The 15,479-nt window shown below is 37.4% G+C and overlaps 1 protein-coding gene across 1 annotated transcript in view; it reads left to right on the forward strand.

The window, feature by feature from the left end:
* Nucleotides 1-420: 420 nt before the first annotated feature.
* The window catches only part of plin1.L (perilipin 1 L homeolog), a 45,724-nt gene continuing 30,665 nt past the window's right edge, over nt 421-15,479 (forward strand). The window contains exons 1-5 of the mRNA XM_018253210.2: nt 421-573; nt 6,765-6,813; nt 10,636-10,700; nt 10,961-11,159; nt 13,457-13,539. Coding sequence (XP_018108699.2) covers nt 421-573; nt 6,765-6,813; nt 10,636-10,700; nt 10,961-11,159; nt 13,457-13,539 — 549 coding nt within the window. The remainder of the gene's footprint in view (nt 574-6,764; nt 6,814-10,635; nt 10,701-10,960; nt 11,160-13,456; nt 13,540-15,479) is intronic.

A 15,479-nucleotide genomic window follows, 5' to 3' on the forward strand; every position in this document is an offset into this window, starting at 1 on the left:
TATTAGACACCAGTGGGATCACCTGACTATAGCTGGGAAGGGTGGGAGCTACAACATGGAGCTGGTCACTGCTCCTGTATAACTATAACAAACAAGGGAAAAGCACAAAATTAATATTGTCTAATAAAAGAGGTCCTCTGCACTCAACCCATTATCAATATAATTAAGAAATTGAGACATTTTGTGCATACAGCTACTAAACATGCCTTACCCTTTAAACAAAACAGGGATTGTTTGTCCTTATATTGCAATATATTTAAGCTGGCCAACTACGTCAAAGTCATCCCATATATATTATATTCCAACAGCTGCACCCCCATATGGGCAGACGTTTCAAGATTCCACTTATATAATTTATTTCATCACCTGCCACGTGGATTGTACTATGTTGGCAAGACAGTTGCCACGTTCAGAGAACGGATGGCAAATCACTGCAGCTCGATTAGAGACATCTATGAACGTAACAAATCCTGGGGTTCTGAACTGTCCAAAACGGAACTGAAACTCATCTTTATTTTTCACCGCATTTGGTACTCCTGGAGTGCGTCTATTGTTGGAATCTCTATACATGAAGTTTGAGACAGCAGCCAGGCATGTGACTTCATATGGGACTATGTACTATATATATATATATATATATATATATATATTATCCTTATGAGAGCTTACATATTTGGGGCATGTGAGAATGTTTTTATTGACATGTTTTTAAGCTATCATGTACAATGTATTATTGAACTTTTGCTACACTGTTTTATCTAACTTTAGAAACACATATATGACCTTAACGAACAAAATGGTCACGCACATATTTATTATTTTAAAGATAATATAAAACATGTTTGAGACACACACAATTTTGTTTAGTAACATGATCAATATACTATTAGCACTGGTCACTTTGAATATAGATTTAAATACTTTTTGGCATGTGTACAGCAGTCACTAATTGGTAATGATGTCACTTCCTTTAGACGGGTATTTATGGGGATTTGGAATACGAGCATGGTTGCCATGAGGAAGGTTTCTGTGTGGACCGAAACGTCACGTCGGCTATTCATGCACAAAATGAATACACTTTGATTTGATACACAAATATCCCAGTGTTGCTGGTCTTTTTGAAGTATCTGAACCGTTTACCGTGCACCTGGGGAACATGATATCAGCAGGGTGCTGCCCTTGTGAAGATTATATATATATATATCAGGGATGCACCAAATCCCCGGAACCCCTGAATCCTTTGCAAAAGATTTGGCCGAATACTGAATCTAATCTGAATCCTAATTTGCATATGCAAATTAGGGGTGGGAAGAGAAAAACATTTTTTACTTCCTTGTTTTGTGATGCTAATTCGGATTCTGTTCAGCCGGGCAAAAGGATCCTACTGAAAAATCCTGGATTCTGTGCATCCCTAATATATATATATATATATATATATATATATATATACACTCTCAGGATTTGCATAAAGAAACGTTTTGCTATGGTGAAAATAAAAAATTTGGTTTATTAAATCCGACGTTTCGGTTCCTCACAGGAACCTTTCTCAAGGACAAACCTATATATATATTGGAATAAAAAAGCACAGTACTGCAGATGCTTTTTGGCCTCCTTCATACTACGTGTATTGATGAATCTTTTGGTCTTTACGGTGTGACCCAATTAAGAAGGTGAGCCCACTTAATAAAAGTTAAGGGAAGCGCTGGGAAAATTGCATAGGATATATGGGTAATGTAAAAGCATTGGGCAAATACTTTATGACAAAATTATAAGAAGCATGCAAAGTCAGTTTTATGGTAGATGTAAAAAAGGTGTAATTTCTGGTGTCATTATCTCTTTAAATGGAGACTGAAAAGCTGGCCTATAAATCTATTTAAATGGATTAAATAAAGGTATTTGTTAATGTTTTACAAAAGGTTCCTGGTGTGCACCTGTTATCCTAGAGATTGTTTGGATGCAGCATTTACAGGTAGCGCCAATGTTTTAGTGCAAGTCTGTGCCCCTTTTTTTAAAGCAAACAATCACGAGCTGCAGTGATGCTTATACTTTTAAGAGTCCTTATACATGTGTTGTTCCTGCTGCTGGTACAGGTGCCTGTATCGATATTTGATCATAGCCAGAATCCAATAAAAAGTAAAAAAAGCACAACACAAAGTATTTTTGTCTCAAAAAAGATCAGACAGACAGTGACACAGCCTTTTAACAGTTGCCGTAAATCACAAACTGACCTTTGCTGTGACTGATTTCCCAATAATTCACTTTTCCTCTACATTCTTCAGAAGTTGGCATGCTTCAGTCTCTAAGACAAGCCCTTGTTTGTTGTTGCCAAAACATTGGATAGCCTACCTGGCATAAATACCAGATATGTACTGTACATTCCGACTCAGGCGATTTGTTTTACAAAGTATAGTTTCATTCCAGCCACATACAAAACATTTATGATTTATTTTCCCTATAAAAAGGACATGGGTGTGGGTATATGAGATGGCACAGACAAACAGCCCACATGCCCTACCAGCCCAATAAATAGTAACTGTCTATGGCATCTTAGAGCAGCCCCTCTGCCATTAGCCAGAATCTACAGATTGGTAGTCCAGGCCTGACTGGAAACAAGGTGTGGAAAGAGGTAAAAAAACATCATAACCCACATATTAAAGAGCAGCAGAGGTTCACCTAAACCCAAATAGAGGCATATTTATTATGCTGTGTAAAATTAAATTAGCTGAAAAAATGGTGTAAAAAGCAGTGTAAACTATTACATGGTGCCATTTTATGCCATGTGAATACCAAATTTTCCTCCGTCATTTTACATTGCTTCAAGCAAAAGTCACTCTAAGTAAAAACGTGTAAAAACATATAGCTAGGAGATGTATGGTGTATTATCCTGCCGTTTTTTACAGAGCATAATAAATATACCCCTAAATGTAGGGCTTTTAACAAAGAAGACTTTGTACATTAAGGGGGCTATTTATCCTGCTGTGAAAAACATTGGAGATAAACATCACCGGGGATGTTGCCCATAGCAACCAATCAGCAATTAGATTTCAACAGTTACCTACAAGTTAGAAAACAAAAGGAAAGATCTGATTGGTTGCTATTGGCAATATCACCAGTGATTAGTTATCGGCGAATTTGTCCCGTTTTGGTTTGCCGAAAAAATTTGTGCATTACCAGCCTATTTTGTCCAAATGCATTAAAGTCAATTTGGGGTCCAAATAATTTTGACAATTTTTATGCGCTTGACTATTCTGAAGCACGACCAAAATTTTTTGATGCAGCGGATTTTTCGCCGGCGAAATGTATCCACAGTTTCATGAATTTATTCGCCGGCGGCGAAATGTGGAAATTCGCCCATCACTTCCAGTGATGTTTTCCTCAGTTTTTTTTTAATTATGTCTTTTATTAAGTTTTTATTGTAACAAGATTTCTAATGTCAGAAGAGGTATTGTTATTGTTACAATAAACATTGTGAACATAGTTTCAATAAAGTAGACTTGTTCATATGAGGACTTCCAAAGTCTGTATCACGGTGAACAGTGTAGTTACAGGTTTCAGAGTTCTTAGAGAAGATAAAGAATATTTGAAAGAAAGAGCAGCTGGCATACACACATTGAAATGTGCCATACTGGTGCATGGATATGATATGGAAATCCCAGTTTATTAACATGAAAACATAAAAGAACAGACTGCTTAACCTTAGACTACTTGTGCCCATTTTTACCAACCCCAGACATAGTTATCTGAAATAGTGTCTACTATCAGCTGTTGAATAAATCCTAGGAGGCAACTTCTGTTAGATTCACATTGGGGTTATTCTAGCTCATATACGATGCTCATTGAGCGTGAGGTGGTGGAAAGCCATACTTGCTATTTGGCCTTTCTGGTTGCTGCTGCCATTTTCTACACTAACACCCTGCTGGCTTTAGATACTTGTTGCCCCTTTGATTTTGCTAAAAAAAAAAGTTGAAAGGTTGACATTTTTCCTTAGGCAACAGATGCCAGTAACTAGAGAATTCTGACCAAAATGGTTGAATAACTGGACATTGCCATATGCAGTATGTCAGGGAGGCCTCCGTGTCTTGGCATCTCAAGCACACAGAGTTGCACAAAAGTCCCATTTTGAACATCTGTAGTGGAGTAGGGTTGGTGTAAAGCTGAAGGGCCATCATTTGATATTGGCTAGAGGGGGAGACCTTCATAGTATGGGAGTGGAGTTTGAGTTTGTTAGGAGCAGTAGTGTGGAACAGTATCAACCCATTTCCTGAGGGAGGCATCCGCACTGGAATGATCTAAATCAGTTCTGAATTTGTGTATGTAGCCAGTAGAGTGTAGAATATTGGGTCCCCTCCATATATGATTTAGTGGGCTGAAATGATTTTTCTCTAATGTTTTACATAGCATGATAAATAGGCCCTAGTAATTTATACTAGAGCCTGGTGTTTAAAGTGAAAATTTACATTTATCTTTACATATATATAGGTAGCTGTTCTTCTATGTGTCTACAGATATCTACAATATACTGTATATATATACTATATACTGTATATATATATATATATATATATATATATATATATATATATATATATCTATATATATATATATATATATATCTGTGTGTGGCTCCTAACGTTAGCTTTTACATGAAAATGTTTTTCCATCATCTCTATCAACATTTACATTTTCCCCCAGATGCTAGCACTAGATCGCCTTCAGTGTTAAAGAGGAAGAAAAATTGTCTTGTCACTTTTAACTACATATTTTCATGGCACTGAAATGTTGCTCGACAGATTGTGATCGTCTGATAAAATGCCTAGCATGTCATGAGTTATATGGCTTCTCTCAGCCCCACTGGGAAAACATTACATGCATAATCATTTCTTTCAGAGTTTGGAAATGTTTATTTCATTTTCTCTGATGATGGTATTTTATCTTGGAACAATCTCTTAAACTGGGCATACACTCACGGATCAATTTGGTCAGGTTTCCAAAACCTCACTTTGCTGATCTGAACACTGGTCCATTCAGTCACTAATAAGATCAAGCAGAGGGTATTTTGTGTGTTTTGCTTACTTCCAGAGCAGAGCAGCACTAAAGACCCCCATACACAGGCTGATAAAAGCTGCAGACAGACCGAGTCAACAGCTTATTGGCCCGTGTGTGCGGCCATCCGAGGGGCTTCCCCGATCGAGCAGGTTAAAAAATCCTGTATGATTGCGGCCGCATCTCTGCATGTATACGGCCCTGTGATCCAACTGCCCGTAACAGATGCATTTTGATCCGATCGTTGGGCCCTAGGGCCCACAATCGGATCAGCCCGTTATCACCCACTTCAATGTGGGCATATCGGGGAGAGATCCACTCATTTGGCGACATCGCCAAGCGAGTGGACCTCTACAGCTATGGCCACCTTTAGTTATAAGTGAGGTTAATCAGACCCTCATTTTCACAGCCCTCTGTGCTGCATCATGGCGGATTTTGTATATGTTTACATACATATATGAGATTTATTTTTTTTTTAAATCTCCTTTACAGCCTGACAGATCAGGGTTTTTCATATAAAATGTCACAGAAGGTTTGTGACCATTTTAAAAGTGGGAACATAAAATAAACATGCTGTATGGTGGTATTAATAATGTTATTATTGGGCTGTTGTACGCCCTTTGGATATGGTAACATATAAAGGGCAATAGGGCTAGTAAATGTAAGGGAAGATGAGTGGCTCTATGGTTAAATGGTTTAACCATTTAAACCATTTGCCGCTGGTTTTTATTTTTTTGTGTTTTTTGATTTATTTAGCTTTTAATCCAGCAATTTGGTTGCTAGGGTCCAAATTACCCAATCAACCATGCACTGATTTGAATAAGGGGATGGAGTGAATAGAAATATGAGTATTAAAAAAGTAGCAATAACAACACATTTCTAGCCTTACAGGGCATTTGTTTTATGTGGGGTCAAATTCGATAGTTGAAAAGAGTCAGAAGAAGAAGGCAAACAATTAAAAAACTATTACAAAGAAAAAATAAAGACCAGTTGAAAAGTTGCTTACAATTAGCCATTCTATGACATACTATAAGTTGGCTTAAAGGGGAGTTTGGGTTTGATTCCTATGGTCTTGAGCAAGTACCTTAAAAAAACTAATGGCCAGCCAATAATAACCAAGTAAATAATGTATTTTATGTACAGAAAAAGGGCTCACTACCCCCCCCTCTCCGAAAGGTTGATTTTACTATTTAAGTCAAACTTTGGCTTGAAATAAAAGGCAAGTATCTCAAACAATAAAGCTGTGCAATTCCTATTCTAATATAGTAATAATGTATTATCCCAGGTACACTATAGGTACTATGTACTGTGAAACTGAAGAAATCCTCTTTTATATCACATATGCAGGCAGGCTCTGACTGGCAATCTGTGGATTCTGGCAAATGCTAAGAAGAACTCGCTGAGCAATTTTACATTCATTTGTTTTGAGGGTTACATTTCCTTTAATCTAAATTGCTGCAAGTGCTATTCGGTGATTTACATACATTTTTAGTGTTCAGGATCTTAGCTGTTTTATACTGCCCCTTTAAACATTCTTTCTTCTGTTTCATTTGAAATGGAACTATTGCAAAGGGCACTAGAATAATTTACTTAAAAAAAACCCTGAAATGTGAAATCACAGCCAAGTTTGTGTCTGTGTCACTCATAAATACTGTGGGTAAAAGACTTGCCCTTTTTTAGGGAGGGGTACTTCTAACTTAAAATTACTTTGATTGTCAAAGAAGCAAATAAAGGCTGATAGGCAGCACTTGATCAAGACTCTTACTTTATGTAAGTATGGGAGAGGTAATGGCTTAGCTGTAAATCATTTAAACCAGCTCCAATTATTTCCCAGGATAGAATTTCCTGAAAGCTTTAGCATGCATAGCACTTAGGCAGCGCTCCATTATTTCATAGCTGTATTGGCTTGAAGATTTGATAGAATGTCCTTGTTTTATCTTTGAAATGTTCCATTTAAAACAAAATAATGTTTTTTCATACCAGTTACTTTTAGGGCAGAAACACACGTTCAGATTTGGGGAGATTAGTAGCCCAGCGACAAATCTCCTCTTTGTTGAGGCCACTAATCTCCCCGAACTGCCTCCTGCTGGCTAGAATGTAAATCTCTGGCGGGCTGGCACTCGAAACGCTTAGTTTTCCGAAGTCACCCAAAGTTTTCTCATGAGGCAACTTTGGCTGATTTCGGAAAATGAAGCACACCGATTGCCATCCCGCCGGTGATTTACATTCTAGCCGGCAGGAGGCAGTTCGGGGAGATTAGTCGCTCCGAAGAAGAGGAGATTTGTCGCTGGGCGACTAATCTCCCCGAATCTGAGTGTGTGTCTCGTATGATATTTTGTATATGTAAGAATTTACTGAGACAAAGTTTACACAGATGGATTAACATCTAACATGTCACAAATCAATGTTTTCTTTTGAGACATTGATGGATGGTGTCTTATGAGTTTAAAATAAGGCAGACTATTGCTACTCATCGATATGAATCTCCCGGATAGAATAGAGTGATGTTAAATCACCATGCCTTATGTGATTGTTTAAGGGGATCTTCACCCAGAAACTTTCATAATACAAGGACATATAATATAAGCAATTTCCAATATTCATTTATTAAGCCTTTTTTTTAGTGCTTATTACATTTATTTGTAAATCTAATTGCAGTCACCTTTCACTTACTGGTTCTGTCTCTTGAAACAATGTAGTAGAAGTCAGTTTTCATCCAAGTCTGTTAATCATTGTTTCAGGAGTCAGAACCAACAGGGCAGCGAATACAAACTGCCAAATACATGCTGTTTTCAAAAGAAATTACATTTACAAATAGCTAAAAACACTTGAGATTGTAAATGAATGTATGCTAAAAAGTAACATTTTCTTTCATAATCCAAAATACAGTTGTTGGGTAGGGATTCATTTTAATAAATAGCATTACTGTTGATGACATTATTCAAGTTGCATAGGTGTCAGGGTTTCAAGCTTGGACTCCAAACTTGGGATAGTCAAATTCCCAGTATCCACAGCTTGCCAAAACTTTTTTTTTTTATTTCAATACATTTTGTATTAAAAGATCAGTGTGTACACACTGTTTTTGAGATATACCATAACCAAAATTTTTAAATGTAGTTTCCCCAAAATTGGTACTGGTTTGGTATCCCTATTCAGGAAACCCATTATCCAGAAAGCTCCAAATTACAGGAAGGCCGTCTCCCATAGAGTCAGTTTTAAGCAAATTAGTCAAGTTTTTTAAAATTTTTCCTATGTAATAGTAAAACAGTACCTTGTACTTGATTCTTTCTAAGTTGCATGAATCCATATTGGTGGCACAACTTTCCTCTTGGGTTTTATTTCATGTTTAAATGTTTTTAATTTTTATTAGAGGTACACTCGCCTATTACAACTGTAAACCAAGACTGCATTGAGTTAAAGGGGAACTATCATGAAACATGTTACTAATTAATTAGAAATCAATAAATAAATATATTCGCTTTTAAATCCTGCTCTACCTCTTTGTTAGGAACATTTGTTCTACTCTGCCAAGTGCCTTCTGAATTAAGGGTAAGGTCACACTGGGCATTTTGGGGAGATTTAGTCACCTGGCGATTAATCGCCTCGTCTTTGCGGCGACCAATCTCCCCAAACGCCTTCCCTCACTCTGCGCTGGCTAAAATGAAAAATCGCAGACGCTAATCACATGCGGCGATTCGTTTTCAGAAGTCACCCAAAGTTTCATTGTCTTTAGTCGCCACAAAGACGAGGCGATTAGTCGCCAGGCGACTAAATCTCCCCAAAACGCCCAGTGTGACCTTAACCTAAATGTCGCTATGGGCTGGTCAGAAGCTATTCTTAACAAGGAGTTCCAGGCAGCAAATTTATTAATGACATGGGCAAAATATTTCCAAACATTATCCCCTCAAACACAACAAGAAGCATCCTATGTATTCAGATTTTTCACATGGTATGGAGGAGCTAGCATGAAGACACCCATTATCAAAAAAGAACTAATAGTATAGTAGTAGAAATGATGGTGTTACCTGGAAAAATGTAGTACATTTGGTGGGATGCTGGAGTGTGAATAAGTGGAGTGGCTGGGGGTGATATCCAATTCTATGTCACATTTCTTTCTTATAAGGTACTGTTCAACAATGAAATTTGTATATATATTATATTTTTCTTGGGTGTTGAAAAATTGTAAACCATTTTGTCTACGTAATTAATATGTTCATTTTGTTCATTTCAGTATTGTTGTATCATTGCTTTGTAGTGCAAATAGAAACAGTATATAACAAAAAAAATTAAACCATAGAGGGGAAAGTTCCTTTGTTTAAAATTCAACACAGCCATTAGGCCAGAGTAATATGTCATCCAGAATTCCAGAGACAAACTGAATTCTCATTCAGGCTTTTTAGTAGAGTTGACTATATATATTTATACAGCATTCTATACATAGACAGTGCTGTAGATAATGTCATGATGTCATGACATATTGTGGTCACTATGTAAAAAGTGAGTTTTACAGTTGTTGTGGCACCCTGCTTACCATCTACCCATATTTGAGCGATTTCAAACTACCGGGGAGCTTCATATATCTCAAACATAGAAAGTGAGATTATATATATATATATATATATATATATATATATATATATATATATATATATATATATATATATATATATATATATATATATATATATATAGTTACAAAGATTAAGGGCCAATTGTTTAGAAAGGAAAGCATACAATCTAAGATATGGGCATATAACTTACTGTATATAATCAGAGGGTAATAAGCCATGCACAATTTTGGCATTGGCCCATAAGTGCAAGACTGAATCAGATACTGTGCTTTTGTTCCAAAATGTAGGGTTATTATTGTGTTCTCTACATTAATAGAGAGACGTATCAGATAAAAAAAAAGGGAAATTTGGCTATTAAAGGAACAGTTCAGTGTAAAAAAAAATGGGTAAATAGATAGGCTGTGCAAAATAAAAAAAAGTTTCTAATATAGTTAATTAGCCAAAAATGTAATCTATAAAGGCTGGAGTGACTGTATGTCTAATATAATATATATATTTCCTGGTTTGCAGCTCTCTAACTCTGAGTTAGTCAGCGACTTGAAGGGGGGGGCCACATGGGACATAACTGTTCAGTGAGTTTGCAATTGATCCTCAGCATTCAGCTCAGATTCAATAGCAACAGTTATGACCCATGTGGCCCCCCTCAAGTCACTGATTGGTTACTGGCTGGTAACCACTGAGTGGAAACCAAGAGAGCTGAAAAGCAGGAAGTAGTGTTCTGGATAATATGTTAGACATCCAATCATTCCAGTCTTTATACATTGCATTTTTGGCTAACTAACTTTATTAGAATTTTTTTCTTTATCTATTTAGCCAGTTTTTATTTTCATAATGAACACTTCCTTTAAAGTTAACTGGGGTAGCTTTTTGTCACCACTTATAAAGTGCTATCTGGCAGAATTGGAGTTGGAGATCAATGGGGATTACCCACTCACATTTTTAGCATTTACAAACAATACATGCAGCATGTGTGGCTTGTCTTAATGTCCATATACATCCTATATTTTATTTTGATTTGTAGGTGGTAGAATTGTATGGAAAATCATGGAAGTAACTTCACCTAAATCTCCAAACAAGAGTGGCAAGGTAAGTATAATGGCATACTAGTATTCATTTACTAAACTGACAGTGTGCAGATTTATTAGGCATCTCTAGTGACTCTAACTGGCAATCCATAAACCCAGTCTGGCATTAATCTTCTTATAGACATAATAATTGTTCACTGAAAAACATACTAAGAAAGTGCTCCAGTGTTAATAATAAATTGCTCAAAGTGATTCAAAATAATGTTATGTTTAACAATACTCCTATCTGTATTTAAGTCTTAGTTTTCTTATATCGAACAGGATAATGCTATTGAGCGTTTTCTTCATTTGGGAGTTGTGAGCAGCACAATTGACAGCCTACAGAATAAGTATGTGAATATGAAGCAGACACACCCACTGATGGGATCAGTTTGTGGCTTTTATGAAAAGGGAGTCCAGTCTGCCGGATCATTAGCAGTAAGAAGCATTCAACCAGTGGTGAAGACGTTTGAGCACCAAAGTGAGTGAATCAATGGGACTGTCTGGAAAGAACAATTTAATAAGTACCCTTAAGCTCAATAGTCCATTGACTTCATAATTTATGTTATTTTGTGTTATAGCATCTTTTACCTGACTCACAGCATGAGTGTGTTCTTAGCAGTCCTTTTCTGTGCTCCCCAATATAATTACATTAGTGTGAGACCCTTTTGGCACAAGTCGAGTTTTTTGAAAGCAAGAACCTTTAATAAAAAATGTCAATAAGCACGTCATTTGCATCCATTATGTGATTGCGGTTGTGTTGGCAAATTACCTTTAATTTATGAAGCATATGAATGAAACAACCACAGTTTAGTCGATTTCTATAATCACGACAGTTCGATTTTTTTCCTAGTTATTTAAAGGAAAACTATACCCCTGAACAAGGTAGGTCTCTATAAAAAGATAATGCATAAAACAGCTCATGTGTAAAACACTGCTTCATGTAAATAAACCATTTTCATAATAATATACTTTTTTAGTAGTATGTGCCATTGGGTACTGCTAAATAGAAAATTGCCATTTTTAAAAATAAGGGCTATCCCCTGGGATTCTAGGATTCACGGTGCACACAAACAAACCATACATATTAGGTCACATGAGTCAATTAAAAAGACAGATTTCTGTCTTTTACATTACTTCCACACTTCTTCCTGTTACAGTTAGAGTTGTAGTATTTCTGGTCAGGTGATCTCTGAGGCAGCACACAGACCATCACAAAATGGTGGCTCCTGGCAAGAATTGTAAAAGGGCAATATTTACTTAAAGATATATACCAGTTTGGTAAGATTCTTTAATATGTCACTTAATATGATATAAACTGTTACTTAAATATTCATTTTGGGGGTAAAGTTTTCCTTTAAGGGGTGACCAGCCGGCTGCCAAGAGACATCCCCTAAATCAGTGGTGTTCAACTTGAGGGACGGAATTTTTCTGGTCTGCGTGGTGGAGGGCCGATAATGGAAGTCAGTGTTGACCACTGCCCATTCTAAATTGCTCCCACATCAAACCACACCCACGCTATCACAAAAAATTAACCCACATTAATGGTGGTAGTACATAAAAAAACCAAATGGATGTTGCTCATTGCAGGGATACCATTCATTACTCATATGTGAAAAAAGTTTATTTTAAGTCATGTTAAGTCATACCCTTAAATCCATATGCCTCCTTCTCCTTCTGGATAACACAGCAAACCCAAGCACATCATTAAAAACCCTGAAGACCCCCTAACAAGTATTTAAAAATGCTAAAAAAAAACCACCAGGATCACTTACCATGGGCAGAGCAGGCAGAGTACAACACAAACAGGCACAGTAGGGCAGACAGAGTATGGCACACACAAGTAGCGTAGGGCACACACAGGCAGTATATGGCACACACAAGGTAGAGCAGGCACAGGCAGAGCAGGGTAGGAGGCAGGTTAACCTATCAGGATCAAGATTAACAACTCTATGTATAGTGACAAAATGCCAGTGATTCTCCTTCAGTCTGAATGAGGTGTGAACAGGCGAACAATGTGGGCACTGACAGTCTGCGGTGTGATCAATGAAGGCTATTACAGATGTGAACAATTGAGGCCCTTCAAGGTGAACAAAACATGGGATTATAAGTGTGAACAATGCAGGGTTTTTACAGGGGCCGGTTGATCTCAGTTCTGATACCTTTTGCAGTTTACACAAGGGTAAACACTCAGACTAAGCAACCAGACTTCAATGGAGGGTCACACAAGGAGGGTGACGGGCTGCCAGTTGGGCAGCGGTGCCTTACATAATTAGAAGATCTAACTGGTATGGAGTTATTAACTGATAACTGCCATTAGAATAGAACTTCACTTGATGGTTCTGATCAAGTGAGGAGACTACTGTACTCAGAGAAACACACATTAGACCTTGCTCTTTTTCCTTGCTAAAAACCCATGGAAGTGATCAAAGAAGACAGATGGTAGAAAAGATTCGCTGACTAATATCCACATGTTCATCAAATCAAATGCCTTTTCCAAATGGAGCAAGCCAGGAATTATAATGCCTTTAAGACACGCTCACTCTAATTGTGAAAAGTTAAACATTTAAGTGATTTATTGTTCTGTAGAAAGATACAGGCAGGTTACAGAAAGGCCTCGTAAGTCTAATGTATGCAAGAACAATGTTTCCATTCCTTTTCAAAATTCTAATGCTGTGACCAAAATAGAAGCAATACTAATGGTACTGGGGGGGGGCAACAGAGCAAATACATGTTTCAGAGATATGATTCTCATGATAATGTGTTCTTATATGCCAGTCAGTGCTGCGAATGAGATTGCCTGTAAGGGCATGGATCGCCTGGAGCTCAAGATTCCTGCACTACACTTCCCTCCAGACAAGGTAATGTGGTATGTATATCATAATGAAATGTTGCCTGCTGCTTGAAAGGGTTGCCACCTGGCTGGTACTAAACTGGCCTAGCCAGTAAAATAGCAGCCAAGGCCAGGGCCAGTATTACAAATTTACCGGCAATGTAATTAGCCCCCAATCCCCTCATCCAGATTGGCCCCTTCTCTCTCAGCCTGTCTATAGCCAAGATCATCAAATTCTGCACAATAGGCAATAATCTCTCTATCTATATCACAGTCTTCTCCATTTACACCAATGTCCACCCCCTTTGTGTGTGCTAATAGCTCATTCGTTTCCCTCCCCCAAGCACTAGACAGGGAGGGACCTACTGGTGTGGGCAGCCATGTTGTGCCACTGAGAATAGTGTCACCACTTTCGTTAGGTAATGCACCGGGAGAATTGCTTGTTATGCGCACCACTAAACATGGCCTCCCCTCAGTGCCTGAGGTGTGGCACTCGTAGGGGGCATTTTCTGGGGGGCCAAAATGATTGTTTTCCCCCAACTGGAGCATGGCCTGTTTCAGCCTGCATCTCCAGTGGGGGAAATAATTATTGGATCATTGGTGTCCTTTAAGAATGCTGAGAAACGTTTTTATGAAAATATGAATGAAATTGTTCTCTCGCTCAGATCTGCCATGTCTTTTCATCTCCTATGGGAAGACTAAGAATTTCTTTTTGGCAAAATCTGAGAAAAAAAAACATTGACTTTTCCTAACCATCAATAACTTTGTTAAAGTCATTGAAATGCTATTAAAATAATGGAATTTCAGTAACATGTTGCTACTTGCATTACATTTCAAGTCCAGCACTGACAACTCTGACATTTTGCCTCCAACTTTCAACGGAAATTGTTTGAAACTCTATAAACAGGCCATTATGACATCGAGAAAAGTAGTCGAGCAGAGTCCAAGTAGAAAAAAAATCCAGTTTTGACGATTTTAGAAACAGACAGTAACTGAAAGCATATAATAGCATAACATTTCTGTTCTAAAGTGCAATGGGTACTATTACAAAGAGAAATAACAACATGATGCATGGATTAGAGACAGAGGATACAAAACGATTAATGTCAATGCAAATAACCCATGAAATACTCATCAACAACTGACTAGTAAAAGTTCATATTTGTCAGTAAACTTCCAAGGAAAATGGATGAATATATCAGCATCTGCTGCATTGAGGAAACCCTGACACAATGCTATGTAACATATTCACTGAGCTCAGCATTTGTGGTGCCTATGGCCACATATGTTTTACATGTGTGCTGCTTGTGCAATGCATTTGTGCAACCCAAAAGGGTCTTGTCGTTTCACCACTTATTTCTATCTACAAAAGGTGGTCATATAATTATTCAAACCAACAGTAAACCATAGACATGCTATAGAAAATGATAAACTTGACATTTAAATATTCATAGAGGCACAGTAATAACATTGAAGGAGAAGAATAATCTATATTCTGTATTTATTACACATAATATATTCATTTATATAGTAGAAGTGGAGTATGATCCATAATAAAGAGATACATAGGGTTTTCTATCTGTAAAGTCCTTAGAGAATGTCCACAGTTGTATAAATGTCTCCAAGGTCATTTTCTTGGTCACGAAGCGCAAGTTTAAGAGGCACTTATGTATCTGAAGGATCTATGCTTGAAATCATGTTTAACAAAGAGGTAGATGATACATATTAGGTACACTGGTTTTTGTATTGCAAAGTCCATAGAGAACACGTTTTTCTGTATCTCTTTCAAGACCTGCATATTTTTTTTTAGAAAGCAAGACATCTTTACTTTAAGGAGAAATACCCCCTCCCCAAAATAAGCCCCCATTCATTGCCCTGCATCTGCCTCCTATCCTGCAAAGTCTATTACAAATAAAGGTGTCCCTTTTTGTGAAGCTGACCTATAGATGTAGATTAGCACAGCGGAGT

This window comes from Xenopus laevis, chromosome 3L (genome assembly GCF_017654675.1).
Source record: "Xenopus laevis strain J_2021 chromosome 3L, Xenopus_laevis_v10.1, whole genome shotgun sequence".
Taxonomy (NCBI): domain Eukaryota; kingdom Metazoa; phylum Chordata; class Amphibia; order Anura; family Pipidae; genus Xenopus; species Xenopus laevis.